The sequence below is a fragment of the Mustela erminea genome, chromosome 15 (assembly GCF_009829155.1).
Source record: "Mustela erminea isolate mMusErm1 chromosome 15, mMusErm1.Pri, whole genome shotgun sequence".
Lineage (NCBI taxonomy): Eukaryota > Metazoa > Chordata > Mammalia > Carnivora > Mustelidae > Mustela > Mustela erminea.
The window spans coordinates 1,172,770-1,194,543 of NC_045628.1; the positions used below are offsets into that span (position 1 = coordinate 1,172,770).

The 21,774-nt window shown below is 55.7% G+C and overlaps 1 protein-coding gene across 2 annotated transcripts in view; it reads left to right on the forward strand.

Annotated features, from left to right (window-relative positions):
* TUBGCP3 (tubulin gamma complex associated protein 3) overlaps window positions 1–19,493 on the forward strand; it is a 64,906-nt gene extending 45,413 nt beyond the window's left edge. The window contains exons 16-22 of one of the 2 annotated variants that reach the window (XM_032314475.1): window positions 87–155; window positions 3,799–3,934; window positions 8,948–9,036; window positions 9,156–9,287; window positions 12,690–12,830; window positions 15,650–15,766; window positions 18,396–19,493. In XM_032314475.1, coding sequence (XP_032170366.1) covers window positions 87–155; window positions 3,799–3,934; window positions 8,948–9,036; window positions 9,156–9,287; window positions 12,690–12,830; window positions 15,650–15,766; window positions 18,396–18,554 — 843 coding nt within the window. In that variant the 3' untranslated portion in view covers window positions 18,555–19,493. Of the gene's footprint in view, window positions 1–86; window positions 156–3,798; window positions 3,935–8,947; window positions 9,037–9,155; window positions 9,288–12,689; window positions 12,831–15,649; window positions 15,767–18,395 lie in introns of those variants that run through there. The other variant, XM_032314476.1, reaches the window with a different exon arrangement.
* The last annotated feature ends 2,281 nt before the right edge of the window (window positions 19,494–21,774 follow it).

A 21,774-nucleotide genomic window follows, 5' to 3' on the forward strand; every position in this document is an offset into this window, starting at 1 on the left:
TGTCGTTTCTCCGAGGCCCGGACCTGTCCCCTGGCAGTAGGCGGAGTGCTGGCGGGAAAGCCTGCAGCGTTTGTGTTTGTCCCCAGGTCTCGCCAGGTGACACCGGATGGGACGTGTTCAGCCTGGACTACCACGTCGATGGGCCCATCGCAACGGTAAGGCCGTGCTGAGTGACGGGACAGCGGCCACAGCCCCTCCCGCTGCTGGCCATCGCTTGTTTGCGACCAGCTGTCTTCTCCGGGAGCTTCTAGAGAAAGCTGGCACTGACCTCTGGGATAGACCCACTGAGTGAAAACAAGCGAGACTCGCGTGTGTCTTTTAGCTGGTCATTAATGAGCGCTGAAATGATCTGTAATTTTAAGAATTCTTAAAAATACCATTTTTAACATCTTAGGTTTTAGCGAGGACTTACTAAGTGCATCGCCGGTGATGCTCCGCTGCTCTTGGATGGTAGCGAGTCATTCAGAGGCCAGCGTGTGTTTCAGGGGAGTCCCGGTTGTACTCTGGGATAAAACGTCGCTTAAACCAACAGGAAATCGCGGTACCGTTGTATGGGGTGCGTTTGCCGCACTTAACAGAAGCGCCGTCGCGGGGCGTGGGGAGACCGGCCGTCAGCGTGTGTCCGCGGCGAGCCCGGCCCCTCAGCGCTCGCGCTTCTGTTCGGACCCAAGCGAAGCCTCCTTCCCCGGGACGCTTCTCTGCACCCACTCCAGTCCTTCCACAGCGGGAGTGTCGGAGGAGGACCAGCGTTTCTTTTACCGGGGAAAAGACTCCACGAAGAAGTAATATAATTTGGCTTTAAAATTTCTCCAGGGGTGAGTGCCAGCCCCGCCGGGCTCCCCCAGGGCTGTCCTGTCCCGGCACTCCAGGTGCGCCCTGCGGGGTGCTGGCGCGGCTGCCGCGGGCCGGGAGCACCGGTTGCTCACGCGCCTCCCCAGTGTTGAAACGTTACCAGGTTGAAGCCTCTGTATCGTAAACGTGTAACTGCTGTCAGGTTTAATTTTTTTGTCATAGTCAGATTCCTTTGACTTCCGTCCTAAATGGTTTTAAATTCTTATTCCTTAAAATGCTCTGTTCTAGGGCTCCTGGCTGGCTCAGTCTGTTAGTGTCCCGCTCGGGTTGTGCTCTCCGGGTCCCGAGTCCCAGCTCTCCATTAGGCTTCCCACTAGGCATGGGGCCTACTTAAAAAAGTGTGTTCTGTGCGTTATCATTGAAGTCAGAAACTTTCATATTGCCTAGTTTTTGAGTACGTTTCTGTACTGTTTCTGGCGTGAAAGACGCCACAGTAAAGACACCGTATCTTATTTCGAAGGACGAGTGCCTCGAGTTATAGTGAATTGAGCGCGGCCCACAGACAGAGCTGCTGGGTTCTGGGCGTAACCGCAGGCTTCACTGAGGGTGCACAGTTAGGTGCGGCACAGCTTGTGCGAACACTCGCTTATGCGGTCTGTTTTTTAAAGTCTAGATTTTTGAAAGCTCTAGTCGAAACAGTCAAAAGTTTGAATTTCAGATTTGTTTAAAGAACACATTTGGAATGGCTCTCTAGCTGTGGCTAACAGGTGTTGACTTCCATGCCAGCGCCAGCGGGGGGAGGGCACGCCTGGGCGGCTCCTCGGAGAGGGGGAGCAGGGCCTTGGGACGCATCAGCAGGGTGTGCCGGGGACATTGCGGGGCGGGACGTCTTGCACCTCTGGCCTTTGCTGTTCCCATCCTGGGTTAACTGTGTCCTGGCTTGTTATATTTTCCAGTACTTGGAATATTTTATTGAAAGGTACACTTTTTAAAGTCAAATTTTGGAAGAAAATGGATTGTCTGCTTTTTCCATGTTAAATTTATTGTATTATCTCTATTCCTTTTATGTTCTCATTAACTGAGATTATCATTTGTAGAGCATTTAATTACGATGAGAACGTCTCCTACATTAGTCACCTAATTTTACCTGCTGTAGCTCAGTGTGGTTGTCGCTTCTTGCTAACTCTGTGAAGAAGGACAGGGAGGGGTTATCTCTGATCTCGCTCGGGTGCTGAGTAGGATAAAGTCCATGGGTTGGTCATGGATCTCCGGGGCATTGCGGTAAGGTGTCAGAAGCTCATTTAATATTTTTCTGAACTTTATTCTACACGGACAGTGAACTGAAAGCCCAGGTGTGCAGTAAAACTAAAGGTGAAGGGTGTCCCCGTGTCCATGCAGTGGAGACCTGTTCTCCCTGGAGCAGCTGCCGAGTTGAAAGGATCGTGATGAGACCGGGTGTTTGTGAAGCGGGTCCCGTGGTGTGTGCTCTCGGGCCGGCGCTTACAGGAGCCTCCAGATGGCGTCCCTATGGCACATTTCTTTTTTTATTTTTTAAAATCTTTTTTTTTTTTTTTAAGATTTTATTTATTTATTTGACAGAGAAAGATCACAAGTAGGCAGAGAGGCAGCCAGAGAGAGAGGAAGGGAAACAGGCTCCCCGATGCAGGGCTCGATCCCAGGACCCGGAGATCATGACCTGAGCCGAAGCAGAGGCTTTGATGCACTGAGCCCCCCAGGCGCCCCCACATTTCTTTAATGCAGTAGTAAAGTTGTTTGATGCCATCACCGTCACCTCTGTGATGGCGTGAGCGGTGGTGCGGGCAGCACCGCAGAATAATAGATGGTGCCCTCCCTTCAGGGCTGATTTCAGAGTCCTGCAAAGCAGTCCCTAAGCACTCCCCTTTAGACGGGCACCTGCCGAATGCTGGCACAGAAGGCGCTGCAGGAGACAGACAGGCAGTCCTTATAAGGACTACATGTGGGCAGTGCCGAGAACACACCTGGTGGGAAGCCAGTCCAGCAGTGTACGGCGAAGTGCTCCGATTGCAAGGGTCAGTGAGAAGTGTCCTGTCTCGAGAAGGGGCCAGGAAGGGCGTGTGGCCTTCGTCCTTGAGGGGCAGGCGGGGACTGGGCTGGAGGAGAGTGTGGGTTTGCTGGGGTATAGGGGCTGCAAGAGGGTGATGTGGGGGAACGCCCCCAACCCAGCACTGCTGGCGGCAGAGGTCCCGCTTAGATGGCCTGTTTCCGGTTTGTGCTGCGGGGGGAGCGCTGGGGACACACAAGAGGCATCCAGGAAAGGGCGAACGCACGCCCCACCTGTGTGCACACATACACAGTAGTGTCGGAGCCGCGTTTGCAGGGACAGACCGACTGTAGAAGATTCTTTGTGGGTCACCTGACATGCGTATTTAACCGGCCCCCATGGGAGGGAGGTGGGAGTGGAAGGAAGGCCTCCTCCCACCCCTGCCCCAGGGCGCATCTTCCCAGGGTGGGACCCAGTGGGCCGGTTGCGGTGAAGTGGCTTCAAGAGTAAGCTGGACCTCCTGGAAGACCACCCGCAGCCCCTTCCCGGCCTGGGGGTCCTTCCCGGCCCTGCCTCCCCCAGATTCATCCCCTCACATCTCCCTGGGGAGGTTGGGCCCAGGAAGCTGCTGCGGAGCTGGAGCCGGAGTAAGAGTCTGCGTGTTCCACTAAGGGTTAGGCTGGGTGTAAAGGTCCCAACATACCGGTCACCAGCCGCGTAAGCCCAGGCCTCTCTTGCTCAGTTTGTGGCATCGACGTGAGAGTGACGCGCTGCTCAGCGTGTCCCCGATCGCTGCGGTTCAGTGTCACGGGACTTCCTAGGACGTGTTAGTTGCTCACATGCTACTTAGCATTTGTGAGACTTGATTGTGTGTTCCTTGGCTTTTTTTGCGTTAAAAAAAAGATGAAGAAAGCTCGAGCGCTGTCCTGGGAGGCTGTCCCGTCGCAGAGGACTACCCGCCTGTGTCGTGCTCTTCTTTCCAGGTGTTTACGCGCGAGTGTATGAGCCACTACCTGCGGGTGTTTAACTTCCTGTGGAGGGCCAAGCGGATGGAGTACATCCTGACCGACATTCGGAAGGGCCACATGTGCAACGCCAAGCTCCTGAGAAACATGCCCGGTAAGCCCGCCCCGGGCGGCCGCCGCACCCGCAGGGACAGCCAGTGCCGTCCCCTGGCTGAGAAGTGACGTCTGCGTGCTTGCGGGCGTGCTGTCTGTGGGAAGGCTGTAACACTGCGGACCTGGGTTTCTGCGCAGATCGGGAAGAAAACTGCGTCACGTTAGGTTGTTCCAGACCACGAGGTCTCTCTAAGAGCTCCGTGCGTTTGCACTCTAGTGTTCACATAGGGATTTATTAATTGATTTTTAAGGAGAGAAAGCTGTTTAATGAATGAATGGTTCATTTAAAATTCACTTAGTGTGTTGATTAGTCTGTTTGGAAATTGCCTGAATGTTTGTTTTGGTTCGTAAACCAGGACACGGAAGCATTTGGTCATACTGTTTTATAATTACAAGCTGTTAGGAACATTCTCATGTCAGGTAGCCAGGCTTACTTTACGGTGTAAGTACTGAATACGTTCAATTATCTGTTCAAAACCTTTGAGAAGGTGTTTCAGCAGTGTGTCTTTCAAGAGAAACAGCAGTGATAGATTCTTAATCCTTCGGGGAAAGTGATTACTGAGAAAGGAGCCATTGTTGGACGACAGGCAGGCGCGATCCCTCCACGTGTACTAGGTCAAGGCTGATCCTTGAGCAGCTCCCAGAGTTGCAGAATAATGACACCCCAGAAGCCAGGGGCCGGTATGTCGACCCGACGGGCAGTTTGTGTTGGCCGTCCCACGCCTTCTGTGTTCACAGCTGGTCTTTTCCTGGGGATCAGGATGCCCTTATGCTCCCGGCCTGGCTTCCTCTGGACTCACTTCTTAGAAAACTGGTAATAAGGACCCTCTGACACGGCTGTAAAGAAAGTGAGAGGGAACGTTTTCTTTTAACTACCATAATGCTCGTGGAGAGGAGCTACTGCCTTCGAGTGTCTCTAGTGCATGTGGGCTTCCTGGCGGAGGGGCTGCTCTGTGTGGGAAGGTTAGGAGGGGCATCTGTCGCTCAGAGGGCCTTGCAGTCTCCTGGCTCTGCGCCTGTCCCCCTTTGCCACATCATGCTCAGGGTCACTTGCTGTGTCTGCTGGGTGGCCATTGTGGCTGGCCTTGCGGTCTCCCTGGAGGGCGTTGGTGCTGCGGTGTGAGTGGTGCCCGTGTCCCCTTCCTGCCTGAATGCGGACGGGCTCCAGCAGTGCATCCGCTCTGTCCCCGTGCTGCTGTGCCTTCGCAGGAGGCGTCTGGGCAGCCCGGGCTCCGTAGCAGGTCCTGCTGTTAGCTGGCAGTGACCCGCGTCTGATCTCACCGTCCCCTCACCCGGGTCTGCGGGACCTCACTCTTGCACTGAGGACTCGGCAAGCTCTGCTTTCGACGTGAGGGTCACAGACGTCTGATCGGTTTTCTGCATGTGGGAGAAGTGGACTTGACCCCGCGTGGCGTTAATCACGCCAGTGGAACGTCGTGCCGCCAGGGAGAGCTCTGTGTTAGCTTCTGTCATGGACCCTCTCCTTGTCGCTGAGACCTCCCCTGGAATCTGCAGCAGCAGAGTGTTGGCTCCTGCCTGTGTGTTTGTACCATCCTGTCCTGTCTCTTCGGTTGCGTGGGTTTTCTTTTTTCCCATGAATGTAGCTGACCGGATAAGCGTTTTTTGTAAGGATCCGTCTGTTTGCATCAGAATGGTTCCTTAGATGGTTAGGGACGGAACAGCTGGGCAGGCAGGTAGGGATTCTCATTTTACTTTATGTTTGTGAAGCTGGTGCTGGGATTTCAGCTCCGAGTGTGCGCCGTCAGATGACTTCGGGGACAGATGACTTCAGGGACGAGGTGCTGGTTCAGGGCGCGGCCCCCGGGCCCAGCCCTCTGCCTGGCAGGTGGCTGTGTTGCTATTGATCAGCGGAAGCTGAAAGCTAGGTGCTGCCTTCAAGCAGATTGTCCCTTTGTTTTAATGTTTTTAATGCATTTTAAATGTTGATTGTAAATGCTTTCTTTTGTCATTTGTGTCTTATTTTTCAGGAAACTGGTTTCTTGCTCCTGTTTCTGTTGGGGTGTGATGTTCATTCTTCCACTTATAAGGAGTGTTTCAAAGTTGTTAGTGTCCAGGCTACTTAATGAGCTGAAATCAGTCAGCTGCTTCGTTAGGTCTTGTTAATACAGAAAATTGAGAATCATCTGCCAAGTGTAAGTCTGAGGCAAAAACACAGAGCGATCATATAAAGTGCTTCTGGAAACCACTTCCGGAGTTCTTCCCTCCTGGACGGGGTGGATAGCGGGCGTGCCCACGCGTGGTGTCATTAGTACCCAGGTATCATTGCAGTAATGTTTGTCAAAATAACTTTTTTGGAATAAGTAGTTTCACTGGAAAATGACGTGTTTGGTACAGGAGTTTCTGATCGCTGTCTACCGCGATGCTGATGCCCGTTTCTGTAGCTCTGTCTTTCAGCTAGACAGAAAAGGTTAGAAAAATCGTTTAAAGATTTGGGTTCCAGTGGTATGGAGTTTTGTTGTTTTTGTTGTTGGATTCAGTCAATCTAAAAAGTACCGCCGTTAGTGGCGGCTAAATCTGTATTTCACCTGACGGCTAACGGAATGAAGTAGACAGACACGGTTCACTGAGCTTCTGTTCTTTCTCACCCTCTGTGTACGGGGCGGCGCGCAGGGGAGTGAGTGGGGGCCCCTCCCCAGAGAAGTGCCATGACAATGATCTCTTTTCCGGTCCTCTTCGGAATAAAAGTGAGCATGGTGGCGGTGGGAGGGGTGGTCAGGCCCTTGTAGGGACGCACGGCACAGGGGTGCTGCCGCGCTCTGCCTGTGTAATTGGCAGCTCTTTTTCTTTCTTGATTAATATAATAATAATGTTCATCGTACGATGGACAGTGTTCTGGATTGCAGAAATGATAACTTAAAAAATGAGTAGACGTTTTTCTCTTTAAAGTATCTCCCTGTGTGTATCAAGTTTGCATACATGGAGGAGGCTCCTCGGTGATTAGACCTTTATAAGGAGTTCCCTGTGCCGGACCGTGAACTGTCTGGTTCATGGTCAGCGCAGACGCTGAGTGGCACTGCCTAGGCAGGCCCGCCGTCTGCCAGCACCACGCTGTGGCCAGGAGCCCATTTCCTTGTCTTCTGCCCCGGTTCCCTCATCTGGGGGCAGGGTCGTGGCCGCAGCGCTCACTTCCTGGGGTCTTGGATCCTGGGTCTGTGTAGGGCTCCGACCAGTGTGGCCTGGGGTGGGGGTGGGAGGCGCCTCGCTGGCGTCCCTGCTGGCTGCCTGGCTGTGCAGAGGACAGCGGGTGGCGTTTGCGGGGCCCTCGTGGTGACGGGGGTCCGAGAAATCCTGCTGCTTGGCAACTTCCAGCCCTTCACCTTGAGAAGTAAATCAGATAGGTGACTCGGTCGAGTCGGTTTTAAGTATTGTAGCCTCAGTTACACATACAGCTTGAATTGTGAAGAAACTGCTTTAGGGTACTTAAAACAAAAACAAAAAAAAACACAAGCTTTTTACAACTTTTAACAAAGCCGGCGCTGTTGAAGGTGCATCTCCAGACGCGCGGGTGCCTCCCCGTGAGGTGCAGCGCCGTCCGGTCTCCCCGGAGCCTGCGGTGTCTCCGTCGGCCGCGACGTTCTCGCAGCAGCCCGTAGAGGGCAGCACGGAGTTGCAGATGGACCTCACGCCCGCCCTGACTATTCTGGTTTGTGTGCGGCAGTCTGCCCTGAAGCCAGCCCAGCGGCGGGGCGTTGGGTTTCTGTAGGACCCGGGGTCCTCACGGGTGTGGCTTGTACAGGCCACTGCGTGTGCTGGTAAGTACACGCGGTCTCTCCAGGTGCCATTGCCCGGCCTTCCGGGGAGAGGTGGCGCTGTCCCTGCCGCTCCGGCTCTGGGGTGAAGCCCCAAGTGGTGGTGTACGTGGCACTCGTTTGCTTTTAGAAGCTTCCTGATGCCATGACGCAGGCGACTCCCCCGTAAAACAGCATTTTGTGACGCTCTTTTATGCCGAAAGCAGTTTGGGTGAGTGGGCTTGGGTGTCAGGGAGCCCCGTCGGCCGCTCGGGCAGTGCCCACAGGAAGAGCGCACGCACCCTTCGTTCTGGGCGCGCAGATGACTGTCCTTCATGGGAGTATTGACGCCGCCCAGGGACACCAGGGTTCCCGACGGTGGGGACGTCGGGGGGTTTGGAGCGCACGCTCGTCCCCTGAGGTAGCCTGCTGCAGCTGTGACGGCCCGATGCCGGCCCAGCCAGCAGAGTCCCCACGGGGCACTGCGGACGTTTTTAAAGTCTCTGTCCCACAGCTCTCTCTGTCCTGTGTTTGTTTCACTTCCTCGTCACACTTAGGGGGGCCGAGGGAGGCTCTCGGAGAAATGCATGCGGCAGTCATTTGCCCGCGGAGCTAGTTAAAGGCATTTGGGCTGGAAACAAACATATGCCCAGTCTGACCCACACTGGCCCATCTGCCTGAGCCCTCCTCGGCGTGGTGTCGTCCCCTCGCACTCTGGCAGAGTCTTTGATCAAAAAATTAAAAGCATGAACAGAGAATGGCTATCTGTGGTGACCTCTGAGCCTTTCAGTGGTTTTGTAATCTTTCAAAGAATGGGAACAGAGTCAGGGCTCAGGCCCATCTCCCTCCTGGGTCATGTCTCTCTCAGGGGACGAGGGCCCTTTCGGGCCCTCAAGGAAAGGTCACTTTTGTCTCCAGATCGCTGGGAGTCGTGAGGTCTTGCACAGCGGCAGGCGTGTAGTGAAAGAGCTGCAGAGCTGAGTATATAGGCTCGCACAGTGAAATGTGCCTAATTTTCAGATGCAGTTACTGTATTTTATGCCGTCCCTTATCGGGTCCTTCTGTTATGTGGAGTAGCACATCTGACGAGACAGCTAAGCCCTTGCGTAGCTCAGAGGGCCCGAGACCGGCCATGGAAGGACCGCTCCCTGTGCGGAGGCGCCGACCGTGGAGGCTGGAGGCGGGGGTTTTGAGAGGGCGCGCACAGCCATGCGGGGCTGACGTGTGCCCGCGGCGTCTGACACGGCTCTTCGGCCTGCTTGCAGAGTTCTCCGGGGTGCTGCACCACTGCCACATTCTGGCGTCCGAGATGGTCCATTTCATCCACCAGATGCAGTACTACATCACGTTCGAGGTACCCGGCGCCCCTCCTGCCAGTTGAAACACGTCGTGTCTTTGTGTGGCGTACGTTGTCGGGGATGCAGGACGGGGAAGACACACCTTATCCCTGAGTGTCGCGGTTGTGTCTCCTAGGTGCTGGAATGTTCCTGGGATGAGCTCTGGAACAAAGTGCAGCAGGCCCAAGACTTGGACCACATCATTGCGGCGCACGAGGGCTTCCTGGACACCATCATCTCCCGCTGTCTGCTGGACGCCGACTCCAGAGTAAGCCCTGGGGGCTGCTGGGAAGCGGGAGCAGTGAGAGTCTTCTCCTCTTGGGCTCCTGTCCCCCGGGACATCTTAGAAATCACCCAAAGCCCACGTTAGTAGTAACGAGCGCTGTTTTGTAATCGCTTGACGTTCTGGGTGGGCTGTTTCCGAGCAGAATTAGAGCCAGAACATGCTCTGAAGTGGGTATAGGAGGGCGGAGCAGGTAACTGCATCCGTCCGTTCGCTCAGTGTGACAGTGGTGTTATCCGTGAGGCTCAGAGGACAGAGACGACCCCCTGGCTGGTGTCGTGTCATGCACGGAGCGAGCCGGGCGGCCGGTGCGAAGCCACAGCACACGGCGCCCGTCTGTGAGTTCAGGAGGCAGACGGCGTGAGCACGCACAGAGCGCTCCGGACTGTCCCTTTGCTGTCTTCTCCAGGGACCAGGGTCTTCTCTGTGTTCGCCTCGGTTAAGGGTGTGTCTGGCTGCAGGGGTCACAGGATCGGCTGTTTGTCTAGAAAACTGTAGGGTCCTCGGTCCCAGCTTGGCCTCTAGCATCGCTACCCCGTAGACCCCTGTTCCGGATGTTGCTGCTCCGTGCGGCCGAGCCTCGGGAGTTCTGACTTCATTCCCACGTCTGGGGACGCAGCGAGCACATTGTTTTCTGTTGAAACGAAGATACTGTGATGTAAGAGCCAAAATTTTGTGTGCATTTTAGAGATGAAATGTGTGACTTCACAGAGATTTCCAGCTCGCGGAGGGCTGCCTCTGCTTCTTCCTGCGCCCTCCTCGAGGGAAACGCGCTGTCTCTGCAGCCGCGGCTGGGAAGCGCTGTCTGTTGCCCGATTTTACGGCCGCACCTGTCGCTCGTCTGTGCAAAACAGTTGCTCAAAGGTGCTTCAATGTAGAAAGCTTTCAGAAATGTATGGAAACAGTGGCACACAAGTAATTTGAAACACTTTGGATGTAACTAATAATTCAAGAAATGCGTCCCCACGGCTTTTGAGCTTGGCCGCAGGGAGCGAGCCTCATCTGTGTCCGCTGAGCAGCAGTCTCGGTGAGCCGTCCGGCGGGTGGCGCCCGCGCTGGAGGCGCTCACAGGGAGCAGAGGGACGGCACAGCGCTGTCACGTGGGAAGAGGTGTGACAGCTGCGAGAGGTAAATGCTGTGATTCACAGAAGCCTGTCACTGTAGTGAGGGACGTGGAAGCGGTCGCTACCTCTGTTCCGAGAGGCTTCGGAGCCACGGGTCGCGTTTTACAGAGATGAGTGTTGTTAGAGTCTAAGCTTTTCGGGGGACCGGGCCATGTGCGAGGATCACGGCCGCACCGGCGTGGGCCTGCGTGTGGGCCGTGAGGGGTGTCGGCGGCTGGCCACGCCGGCGTTCCGCCACGTGCGCGTGTGACTGTTCTGGACGGAACAGGCGCACCTCTTGCCTCTGGAAGATTTCCAGTGCTGGGAACAGAATCCAGGGAGAAGCATTTTCGCCTGTGGCACTGTTTTCTGGTGGTCGTGGATGCTTACGTGCGGGGCGTCCTGGGGCGCCCCGAGTCCCCGTGAGCGCGGAGGGTGTCACGGCACTGAGGGCTGGATCATCACTCCCAAAGCCGCCCCTCAGACCGCCGTTCTGGACAGAAGCAAAGTATGTTTGGGGTCTCCCTTACTGGGAGCACAAGGCTGCGTGACAGGCGTGCGGCGGCCGCGGCGGGCAGGTGCGGCGCGCATGGGTGGGAGTCCCACCTGTGCCTTGCCATGGAGGCCGCGTCCCGCCGTCCGCCGCTGCTGCCCCGAACGCGCGCATTCTAGTCCTCCCGCCCGAGCCACGGCGGACAGAGCCCAGGCAGTCAGCTTGTGGATGAGCCGACTCCTCCAGAAATGCTCATTCCTCCTGGATTACGATAAATAAGCACATTGGAAGAAATAAGGCTTCATTAAAAACCAAAATATTCGAGCACCTCCGTCTTTTGTTTTGCCTTTTGCTTGTCGGGTCAGGCCCTTCAAAAGAAGCAGCAGCCTTGTGGCGAGCCCGGTGTTCTCCTGAGTCCTAGGCCGCCCAACCCCAGCCTCAGAGGCTGCAAGTTACTGACGTTTGTGGCCGTGTGTGGCCGACCCTTCAAGGGGACATGTCCGGGCCGGGTGGAGCGCGTCCCCTGGACGCGGCTGCGGGGGGTGTTGCACGTGTCCTCACTGGCCATAGTGCCGTCCCCCCGCTGTGAGCCGTGCTGCCTGTTCTTGCCGCCCCGGCTTCCGCGCTGCCCCCGTCCGTGAGCACGGGGCCCTCCCGTTTCCCTGGCTCTCTACGCCTCTCGGTGAGGTCGTGTCCTCGTTCTGCCGTAACCTCTTGCAGGTCTTCTTTAGGTTCTTAGCACCGTAGTTGTGGCATGGGGCTGGTTTGGGGGAATGTTACTCATTTCATGACTTTGATTTTTTTTATCCAATATTTTTCATCCCAGGGGTTTCTAGATCTGTCTCTAGATCCTGTTTTTACAAGGAAAGCCTGTTTTGTTTCTTTCCGGGAGTCTGTTTCCTGCCTTTCCTTGCCTCGGGGTGTTAGCGGGGTCCCCCGGCAGCACGGTAGGCCCGGCTTATGCCCGACATTAAAGGATGTTCGTCCTTTCTCCGTTTGCTCTGGCGTTTGCCGGGAGATCTCGTAGGACTTAGATCAAGGAGGGGCCTTGTCGTCCGGGCGCGCCTGGACGTTTGTGTCAGTCGTGAGTGGCTGCTACGCTTTACACGTGACTTTTTCTCCTGTGATTTCGAAATTATCTTTTCTCCTCAAATTGTTAGTGGGTTTTTAAGTCGCAGCCGGCAGAGGGTGGAGCCGAGCCTGCAGTTGGCTGTGGGGCGCCCTCGTCCGTTCCCGGACGTCTCTGCGCGTTTGCTGCGCATCGTGGGACCCCAGCCCCGCCGGCTCACAACTGTCTTGGAGTTTGCCATTCCAGCTGGCGCGCGTCTGCGGTGTGCCTGGATGTGCGCTGACTCACCGCAGTGAGCTCTGCTACAGGGCCCTTTCTCTCGCCCTCTTCCGTGCCGCACGGGGGGAAGCAAGCCTGACATACGGTAGCTGCCCGGGAGGGGCACCGCGCAGCGCGGGTGGCCGGCGTCAGCGACGCGTTTCAGTGTCGCACCGTCCTCGCGTTCCTGCTGGACGCTGGATTTTAAACTTGGTGCTGAATTTGTCCTTTATGATATTACGGATCCCTTTTTTCACATCCTCCGTGGCTGGTCTTGGTGTGTGTGGCGCCAGTGAATCCCGTGGACGTCCTTTCTGACGCTGACGGCTCCGCGGTCTGGGGCCGCGCGGCGGTTTGGGGGGCCGCTGGCAGGGTGATCAGCGCGCAGCGCTGGGCCGCAGAGAGCGCTGGGAGAACGCGAGCTGACAGCTTGTTTATAGTCTCTCTCTGTCTCCTGTCCTCAGGCACTTTTAAACCAGCTCAGAGCCGTGTTTGACCAGATCATTGAGCTTCAGAACGCGCAGGACACCATATACAGAGCTGCGCTGGGGGAGCTGCAGAGGCGACTGCAGTTTGAGGAGAAGAGGAAGCAGCGGGAGGTCGAGGTACGGCTTTTCCACCAGGGGCTTCTCCGTTTCAATCACGAGCTTGTCGCCGGCGTCCTCACGAGCACAGGTAGTTTCCCTGCTGAAATGGTCCTGGAGATGGTGCGCATGCCTGCGTTTGGAGTCCTGAGAGGCTGTGACTGTTCCAGGCGTGGCGGGCACCCTCGCTGTCAACCTGTGTGACCTGACGGCAGCGTGCCCCGGCATCCCGTGAGTAAGCCTGTGGCTGCTGCCGTCCACGGGCGCTGGTGGCTCTGCAGACCGGCCCTGGCTCTGCGCCACCTGGTCACCTGGCCGGCGGACACACATGGACACATGGCAGCCAAAGCTTCGCACTGCGGCTGCTGTCAGTGACCTTGTGGAATCCGTGACCTTGGGCTGTTGAAGGTGTCCCCACCATGGTTCTCTGCTTCCTTTTCTCTTTCCTCTTAGGTTCATAATGATGTTTCTAATTCAAGTTTAGGCTTAAAGGGACTTCATTTTCCTTCATTTTCCTTTCCATCTTCTACACTGGAAATCCTGGTTTTGAATGTTAGCAGGCGGCCACTTGCTGTCTGACAGCCCCTCCCCCAGGGCACACGGACGTGCGCACAGCTGTCCCCACGGGCGGACCCCAGCAGGCTGGCAGTGGGGCGCACAGTTGTGCACCTCGGAATCCGGGGTCTAGCGCACTTGACGTGGTTATGACTCCCTGGACGGTACGCCCCTGCTCAGTAGGCAAATGGTTTTAGTTTGCTTTTAACTCATAAAACAAAATTGAATTTAATCTTGTGAAGTAGTTACCTGGTTCTGCAGTCAAATCTATGAGACAGATCTTTGCTGCTTCCTGCTCTGCACCGTCTGTGTCTTGCAGCCCAAAGACCATGTCACCGAGTTGGGATGTATCAAAGGATATGGGACGTTACAGATACGCTTTGGCTCGTTCCATAATTACAGAGTTCATGTATCGTTCTGATGAAAATGTTGTAAGTCTCCACGTTTACAAACCACCGGAGAAAATCATGCAGTCTCTCGATGGATGAGCTCATTGGACACTGAGGAGAGTCTGCTGGAAGGTTTCTTTAAAAGGCCCGAGTCAAAACCTCATGCTGATGGTGCCGACCTGGGACGAGACCCAGGCCCGTGTCTCCCCGTTCAGCACAGCGGAGGCTGTGGCCGTGGAGGCCCGCCCATGCTAGCAGCTGAGACAAGGAAATGCAGGTGCACACACACGATCGAGCAGTTTCGTTCTTTTTCTTTTTGGGGATGTGGGGGCAAAAGTCATGGTTGTGGACATAGAAAATCTAAAATAATCTTTAGGTGAATTAATAGAATAAGTGACTTTATCAAGGTGGCTTAAATCAAGGTCATTATGCAGAAATCACTTTTATTTTTATCAGCCACAAACAAAATAAAATTTTAAAATATGCCTTTAAAAGAGCATTAACGTCTACCGAAGTACGGGTAAGGCCGCAGTTAAGGAAACTGTGAAACAGACTTGGCGGCCGACGGTCCTCGGGCCGGGCCTGGCCTCCCATGTGTCTCCGGAGGCGGGGTGTGACGGGAGTAGCCGTGCCCGTGATTTCCACGCTGTCTGTGGCGGCTCGTATGCTGTGAGGGAGCGCTGAGTAGCGGCATAGATCACGTGGCACACGGAGCCCGAAACGCGTGCTCCCTGGCCCCTCACACCACATCGCAGGGGTGGCAAGAGGGCCCCTCGGGAGGCAGAAGCGTAGACTGTGTTCACAGGAACTCAGATTCAGTGCAGTCCCTATTCTAATCCCCAACAGTTTCGGGTTTTTTTGAGGGTGCAATTTTTGGGGGGAGGGGTAGAAAATGATAATTCTAAAATTTATGTGGAAATACAAGGGCGCAGCTCGAAGAGAGGAGGATTTTGGACCAGCATAAACGAGATGGTCTGCATTTGTGGTTGAGCATACATACACCCTCAAGATTTCCAAAATTAGAGCAGTGAGAACAGTGGTGTTGGCTCAAGCAAGGACAGTCCGGAGCAGAAAAACATCCAGAAAGAGCCCTACACATTCTGGATCATTTGTTCTCAGCTGAGAACAGCGGGGAATGGAGACTGGCAAATGGTGTTAGGCGGCCGTCTCGACCCTGCCTTGCACACGCGCGAGCACCGTGAGGTGGGCTGTGAATCTGCACGTGAAGGATAAAAGGCTTCAGCTTCCAGAGGGTGCCAGAAGGAATAGCTGTAAAAGAAGTAAAAGTTTTATCCTTGTGTCAGCGGCGAGATAACTCTGCTGATAAAAAGACAAGAATCCCGTGCTGATTCCTGTATAGGCCGAGAAGGCATTTAGACTCCGCATTCGTTAAGAACCATCCTAAAAATCAAAGTAGACGTCTCTCCAGTACAGGAAGATCAGCCGTGCCTGGAGAAGTGGCAAGAAGCTTTCCCACCGAAGTCAAGGGTGAAGGGGTTCCGGTACGTGGAACCGTCTGGTTCTGCTTTCACGCGGCAGCTCTGTTGGAGACCGTCGGCGATGATGGGGAGACACAGGCGTCGCTTTCACTAACGAAAGCCTGGTTAGCTTGCGACGGAGGATGGAGTGTTCCGTGTTCTGCAGTGTGGCACTCCAGGCCGGGGTTCTCTGTGCTCCTGTGTCGACACGGAGGATCTCTGGGGGTCTTACTAACCGGAAAGAGTGCGTGAGAGCACAGTTCGGCGCCGGCAGACTCTCGGGAAAGGGCGGAGCGGCCCGGAGGGCGTGGACGGCGGCCGTCTGTCTCCCCGCGTGCTCCCTCCCTCCAGCCCAGTCCTACCCCGGCGGCTTCTTGTGCCCAGATTGTAATGTCGTCTGGTCCTTCCGATCCTTCAGGGCCGGTGGGGAGTGACCGCAGCGGAGGAGGAGGAGGAGAGCAAGAGGGTTCAGGAGTTCCGAGAATCGATCCCGAAGATGTGCTCGCAGCTGCGGATTTTGACCCACTTCTACCAGGTGCGTGTCGGCGACAGCACGGGGCCCGCCTCACGCCGTTTTTCTCCCGCTCAGCCTCGCTCTCAGGACGAAGAAAGGAGTCCTGTCCGCGCAGCCCCCACCCACAGCGGGGCTCGGGCTCGGCTGTGACCTTCCCAGGGATCCTGGGCTGTCCCGGGCCGGGTCTGGTGGTGTCCGCGGTGGGGGGCAGCCCTGCAGGGCCGGGCAGAGCCGTGCGGCCGCAGGGCCCTGTGGGAGCCCGGGGGGAGGCCGGAGGGCGCGCAGGTGTGCAGGAGCGGCTGCGGGGTCGCCGAGCGTGCGAGGCTACGGGGGTTTAACACGGCCCACGACCCCGGAGGCTGGGGGAGCAGCAGGTAGAGCGCACGCTGCTGTGGGTTTCTGTGTTGTGGGTTTGGTCTGATGCTGTTTCCGGCGTGATTTGGTGATGGACATACAGGTGAGAAGGTCTTACGAAGAATTTTTATGTTCGGTTGTTGCTAACTAATTAGACAAGCATCGGCCTTGAAACCTTTAGAAATGACGTTTCTGGGCACTGATGTCTCCATGTGGGTCGGGGTTTAGAACGAAGCCGCGCCCCTGTTCCACGGCCTACGGTTTGCTTCCTGCGTGCTCACGCTTGCCGCGGCTGTCTGCAGCGTCGCGGGGCGTGGGCGGGCGCGGCCCCTGTCGCGGGTGCCCTTCCTCTGGCGTTAGCTACCGCAGCACCTTTGTCAGAATGCTTCCTGAGTGCTGGCAACAACGGGATTTTGTTCAGGGCAGAAGCACCGGACGGGTGTCTCAGTAACGGAAGAGCTGCCAGACCCCGTGTTGTAGACACCACCTGGGTCCCCGTTTCTTAGAGCGGGAGCGCGACGGTGAGTTCCACGCTCTTGGCGAAGGTGGTAGTGCGTCCGCAGGGGGTGATCTGCAGCCCAGAAAGTGTGTCCCTGTGCTCACTTCGGACGGAGGTGGGGGTGGTTACGCATTCTCCTGAGAGACTTGACACATTTGTTTTATAAGTTTTTTTTTTTTTTAGAAGATTTTATTTATTTTATTTGACAGACAGAGATCAGAAGTAGGCAGAAGAGGCAGGCAGAGAGAGAGGGGGAAGCAGCTCCCTGCCGAAAGCCCGAGCAGAGAGCCCGATGCAGGGCTCGATCCCAGGACCCTGAGATCATGACCCGAGCTGAAGGCAGAGGCTTGAGCCACTGAGGCGCCCCAACACATTTGTTTTAAAGATTCGATTTATTTATTTGAGAGAGAGAGACAGAGAGCACACGAGTGCTGGGGAGGGGCAGAGGGAGACGGGGGAGCAGACTCCCCGCTGAGCAGGGAGCCCGATGCGGGGCTCGATCCCAGGACCCTGAGATCAGAACCCGAGCCGAAGGCAGAGGCTTAACGACTGAGCCCCCCATGCACCCTGCAACTTAATACATTTTTGAAAAGTAATCTTAATCTGTGTAATCCCAGTTTTACTCAAATTACGGTCTTTATCTTTCTCAGTCATGGCCATTGAGCTATCTTTTCCTTAATAGAAATGAAGTCCTTCTCTGTTCTCTGACTTCTCTGTGGCTGAACAGCCTGGGATCAGCAGCTGCCGCCACGCACGGCTCCCGGGCAGTCCCACGCAGAGGCCGTGGCCTGAGCACAGACGCGCCCCCCCCAGTTTCTCGTAGTGAGCGTCACGCATCTTCACCTGACAGGAAGCCACTGCCTGTACGCTTAGCACTCACATTCCTTAGGGCCTGTCCCGAAGCCGTCGGTTTCCCGGAAGGACAAAGGGGGTGTCCATGGCACCCCACTCTGTGCTCGCTCAGGTGCGAGTTCTCTAGTGCCACGTACCCGTGTCCCCGGAGCTCGGAGAGGGACTGAGGTGCCGTTAGGGTTTGGAAGGACTCGTGGGTTGTGGTGTTTCAGTGGCAGCGTCTCTGCAGACGGGACCTTTTCCAGGTGTGCAGGCAGGGAGACAAGCTTCCCCCTACTTTGGACAGCCACACACCCCCTGGCTGTGACTCAGGAGCCCGGCAACGATGGGGTTTGTGCCCAGAAGTGCCTCGGCCCTGCAGAGAAGCAGCCGGTGTTTGTCGTGTGCGAGCTGGAGGGAACTGCTGTCATGTCCCGTGTCTCTACAAGCCCCCTGAGGAGGAGGTGGCTTAGCCACACTGCCTGGTCTTCAGGACAGTGACTCAGCCCACATCCGCAAGGAACAGGGGACCCTGTGGTTACGGGTTAGAGGTGCATCGTTTCTCTTGTTCTCGCTTTTGCTTCCGGCAGGGCACTGGGATCCGGTGCTCTTCAGCTCGAAGGAAGGATGAAAAGCCCTGGTTTTACGTTGAAAAAAAGAACAGGCCTTTTTCTTTTTTTTAACGTCAGCAGCTTTGCTGTTTTGCTTGTTTTTATAGAACTTAGGGCAAAAAGGACGTTCTTTTAGGTAAAACTTACGGATTGTGCATTCGTGTCTGTGGACGCGGCTGCCGTTGGCTGGATGAACCTGGGTTCCTGGGGCAGCCGTCTTCCCTTTGGGACACCTGCCGCGGGGCGTGTTTATGCAAGTCCGGCGGTCTGGAAGGGGAAACCAGCCCAGATGAGGCTGCGGCGGCATGTGCTGCGGAGGCCCTCCTGAAACGGCTCTTCTCTTTCTCCTTCTCAGGGCATCGTGCAGCAGTTTCTGGTGTTGCTGACGACCAGCTCCGATGAAAGCCTTCGGTTTCTTAGCTTCAGGCTGGACTTCAACGAGCACTATGAAGCCCGAGAGCCGAGACTCCGGGTGTCTCTGGGTTCCCGAGGGCGGCGCGGCTCCCATGCGTGAACCCTTCCCTGTCCTCACAGGGAGCCGCACGCGCTGGGCACTGCATTCCGAGACCGACACATTCAGATCCTCAAGGCCACTGGCATGTCCGCCTTTCCTGCCCACGTGTCCTTCAGTATTTTCGATGGCGTCTGTAGAGTCAAATCCTGTTTTCCTACAGCCGAGGCGAATATACTTGTAACCTCACCAGTTACGATGCTGGTTTGCACTATTCAGGTTTATTTTTTGAAGTCGTCATAGTAGAGAGACACCGCACTTGGTTGAGGCTTCTGAAGCTCTTCGCGATATAATTTATATTTGTCACTTTCTAAAAACTCACAGTTGCTTTTAGAGAAAATTAGAGCGAATGGATGTTCATCAGTTAAGACGGTGATGTCATTGCTATTTTTTTAACCTCCTCTTTAGAGGGAGTTTTTGTTACATAATCTAATTAAATTGAAACAGAATGTCCCTACTAAGAAAATATATAGAGCATTTTATTTTGGTTTGTAGTGTGTAAAATATTAACCTCTGTAAGAACGCTTATCCTTCTCTCAAAGTCTATCTTCTTTCAAAGTTTACATTTTTATATTTAATTTACTCCTTCAGATAACTTCTAAACTAGTGTAGACCTAGTTTAGTGGGGGGGCATGAACTGAACGCCCGCGAGCCTCCTTTTCTCCATCTGTCGGCCGAGGTGGTATGTAAATACGGATGACTAGAAAGGTAACCAACTATTTTATTTTCAGATTCTGATAAGCATTGGGAAGAAACGGACTTGAATAATGAAGATTTCCTTTCTCCTTGCCTATTTTTTCATTGTAAATATTTATATACTACTGACCAGATGTGGGGGAAACTGTTTTTTGTAAAAACGTCATATCAAGTCACATAAATCTGCCTTTATGATGTTGCATAAGTGAAACTTAGAGAATTAAAAGCAGTTATCTTTCCGACGTATCCGTTCTTCCTGGAATGAATGCTCTGCAGACACCGAGGTCGCCTGTCAGGTTTGCGGGCGGGGAGGCGCGTCCGGGCGTGAACTGTGCCGGGGATGAGACCTGGGAAATGCCCCGCGTGCAGCCTTGGGGCGGAGCGGAGGGTGGGGGGCACCTGCCATCAGCTGTTGGCGATTCCCGCCCGGGTCCCTTTCCGACCGGAGGGGCGGTTAGGAGTCTGGCTCTGCAGAGACGAACCTGTGGTAAAGGCTAGAACTTCGCAGGATACCAGCTTAGTCTTAGTTTAAAAATCTGTAAGATTGGAAATTGGACGCATGTATCTCTATGGGACCGTTTCCCAGAAGGGACGGGGTGTTGCACACGGGTTTCCCCTACCTGCCCCAAGCCGGTGCACCTGTGCGGACTCCAGCCAGTCCAAAGCCAAGAGAGCAAAATAGTGACCACCATTAACTTCTTTTGGGGGGTGGGGGGCGGTTTGCACACTCCCCGACCCCGAAGTGACCCGTCTTGGGCTTTTCTTAGGGCACATCTGCCAGACAGGACAGGGGCCGGCGGGCGCGGTGGCCGGGCGCAGAACCAGCACTGAGTCTTCAGCAGCGCGGGCCCCCTCGGGGCAGGGGCTGAGGGGCTCTTCCCTGACGGCACAGCGGCATGATATGGACTTCGGAAGAGCAGGGGTCGCTTCTGTCTCCCAAGGATTTTTGACCTCGGAGCCTGTTTTTATTTTCTTTAAAGCACTTCCCCTTTAGTCCTCCGTAGAAACCACTCTGGAAAATGCTAATTTGGGACTAAAACACCATTTGAGCTGAGGAGCCGTCACATAAGTGGGAATGATTTGTGGGTTTTGGAGGTGCTCTCTGAGGGGCCTCCCAGTGGGGCCAGGACAGCCCTGGCAGGTCTCGGGACAGAGTTGCAGGTCTGGCCGACGGAGACAGGGCCACAGAAGGGCCCCGGCAACCAGAGGGTGGTGTGTTTGTGGACGAGGCCTTGGCAGAGCTCGTTTGAGACCCCACCGGAGATGCCCCGTGAACGGGCAGGGCTGTCACGGGAGCGGGGTCTCCGCGGTGAGGAGTCGGGGCTCCCCACTTGGTGGTTGAGGTGGGAGAGCCTGTTGCAGGGGTGAGTCCTCTCTGGAGGCAATGCTCTGTTGTGGCTTTGGGAAAGGGTTTTGCTAGGTTTTTCGGTCGTCGTGAGGGTTAGAGACCACTACGCACCAGGTCCGGCTCTGAGCAGCTCTTTCTAAGCGGAGCTCTCGAGTTTCTGGTGGACGGGGCACGGCCCGCCTGCCCAGCTCCGTGTTCCTGCCATCAAGACGCCTCTCGCTGCCCAGGAAGGTCTGGGACTGTGGCTGCAGCCACAGATCACCCCTGGTCAGGACCTCTGTCTCTCACGTCCTGCTGGGGTGGCAGGCTGGACTGAAGCTGGGAGGGGAGGGCGCCTCTCGCTCCTGCGTACGTGTATGTCACCAGCAGAACTCGCGGTGGCGTGATCCTCCCAGCCCTATGGGGAACGTGTCCTGGCTTGGTAGGACAGGACGTACGGCCAGTGCGAGCCTCCCACTTCCCAGGAGGAAAGCACTTTGATCAAACCGCCATGGTTGTGCTCAAGGTGGGTCCGGGGCACAAAGTCTGCGTGAAGTGTTGAGTGTTAGCAGTGGAGGTTTGGACCACAGAGCTGCTGAGCGAGCTGGTGGCCCAGGGCGAGCGTGGCTCGTGGCTGGCAACGCTGGTGCGAATGCTGTGGCCACCCGCAGGGAGCACAGGCCTCCTGCCGCCGTCATCCCGGAGACTTGAGTAGAGCTCAGCGTAGCCGGCGGGGCCTTGGGGGGCAAGAGCTCGCGCACCCTGCTCGTGTGTGTTTGCACGGCGGCCCTGGGAATCAGGATCCGCATATTCGCAGGTGTGTGGAGCGATCCGGTGTGCGCAGCTCGCACGGGAGAGGCAGAGCCGCTCAGTTCTGTGTTGGTGACTCGGGCGGAGTCCCTCGGGTCTGTGCGGCTGTGACACCGTCTGGAAGGAGCGATGGTCCTTCCGTGACCCTGCTCCGTTTCAACCACGTCTGCTCTCCGGACGCTGGCAGCCGGGCAGGTCATAAACTGTCCTTCCCTGTGCTGCGGATGGGAGACGCCGATTTCTGAGTCCCGAGCTCAGTTTGTTTCTAGAAAATCGTGTTTTCTTTTAGTGCTTTTAAATTTGTTGGCATTTTTATACCGATGCCCCACAGTTACTGAAACGCGCGTGTCTGAGTTCCGGCCCTTCCCGCGCCCTGCCCGGCGTCACTGT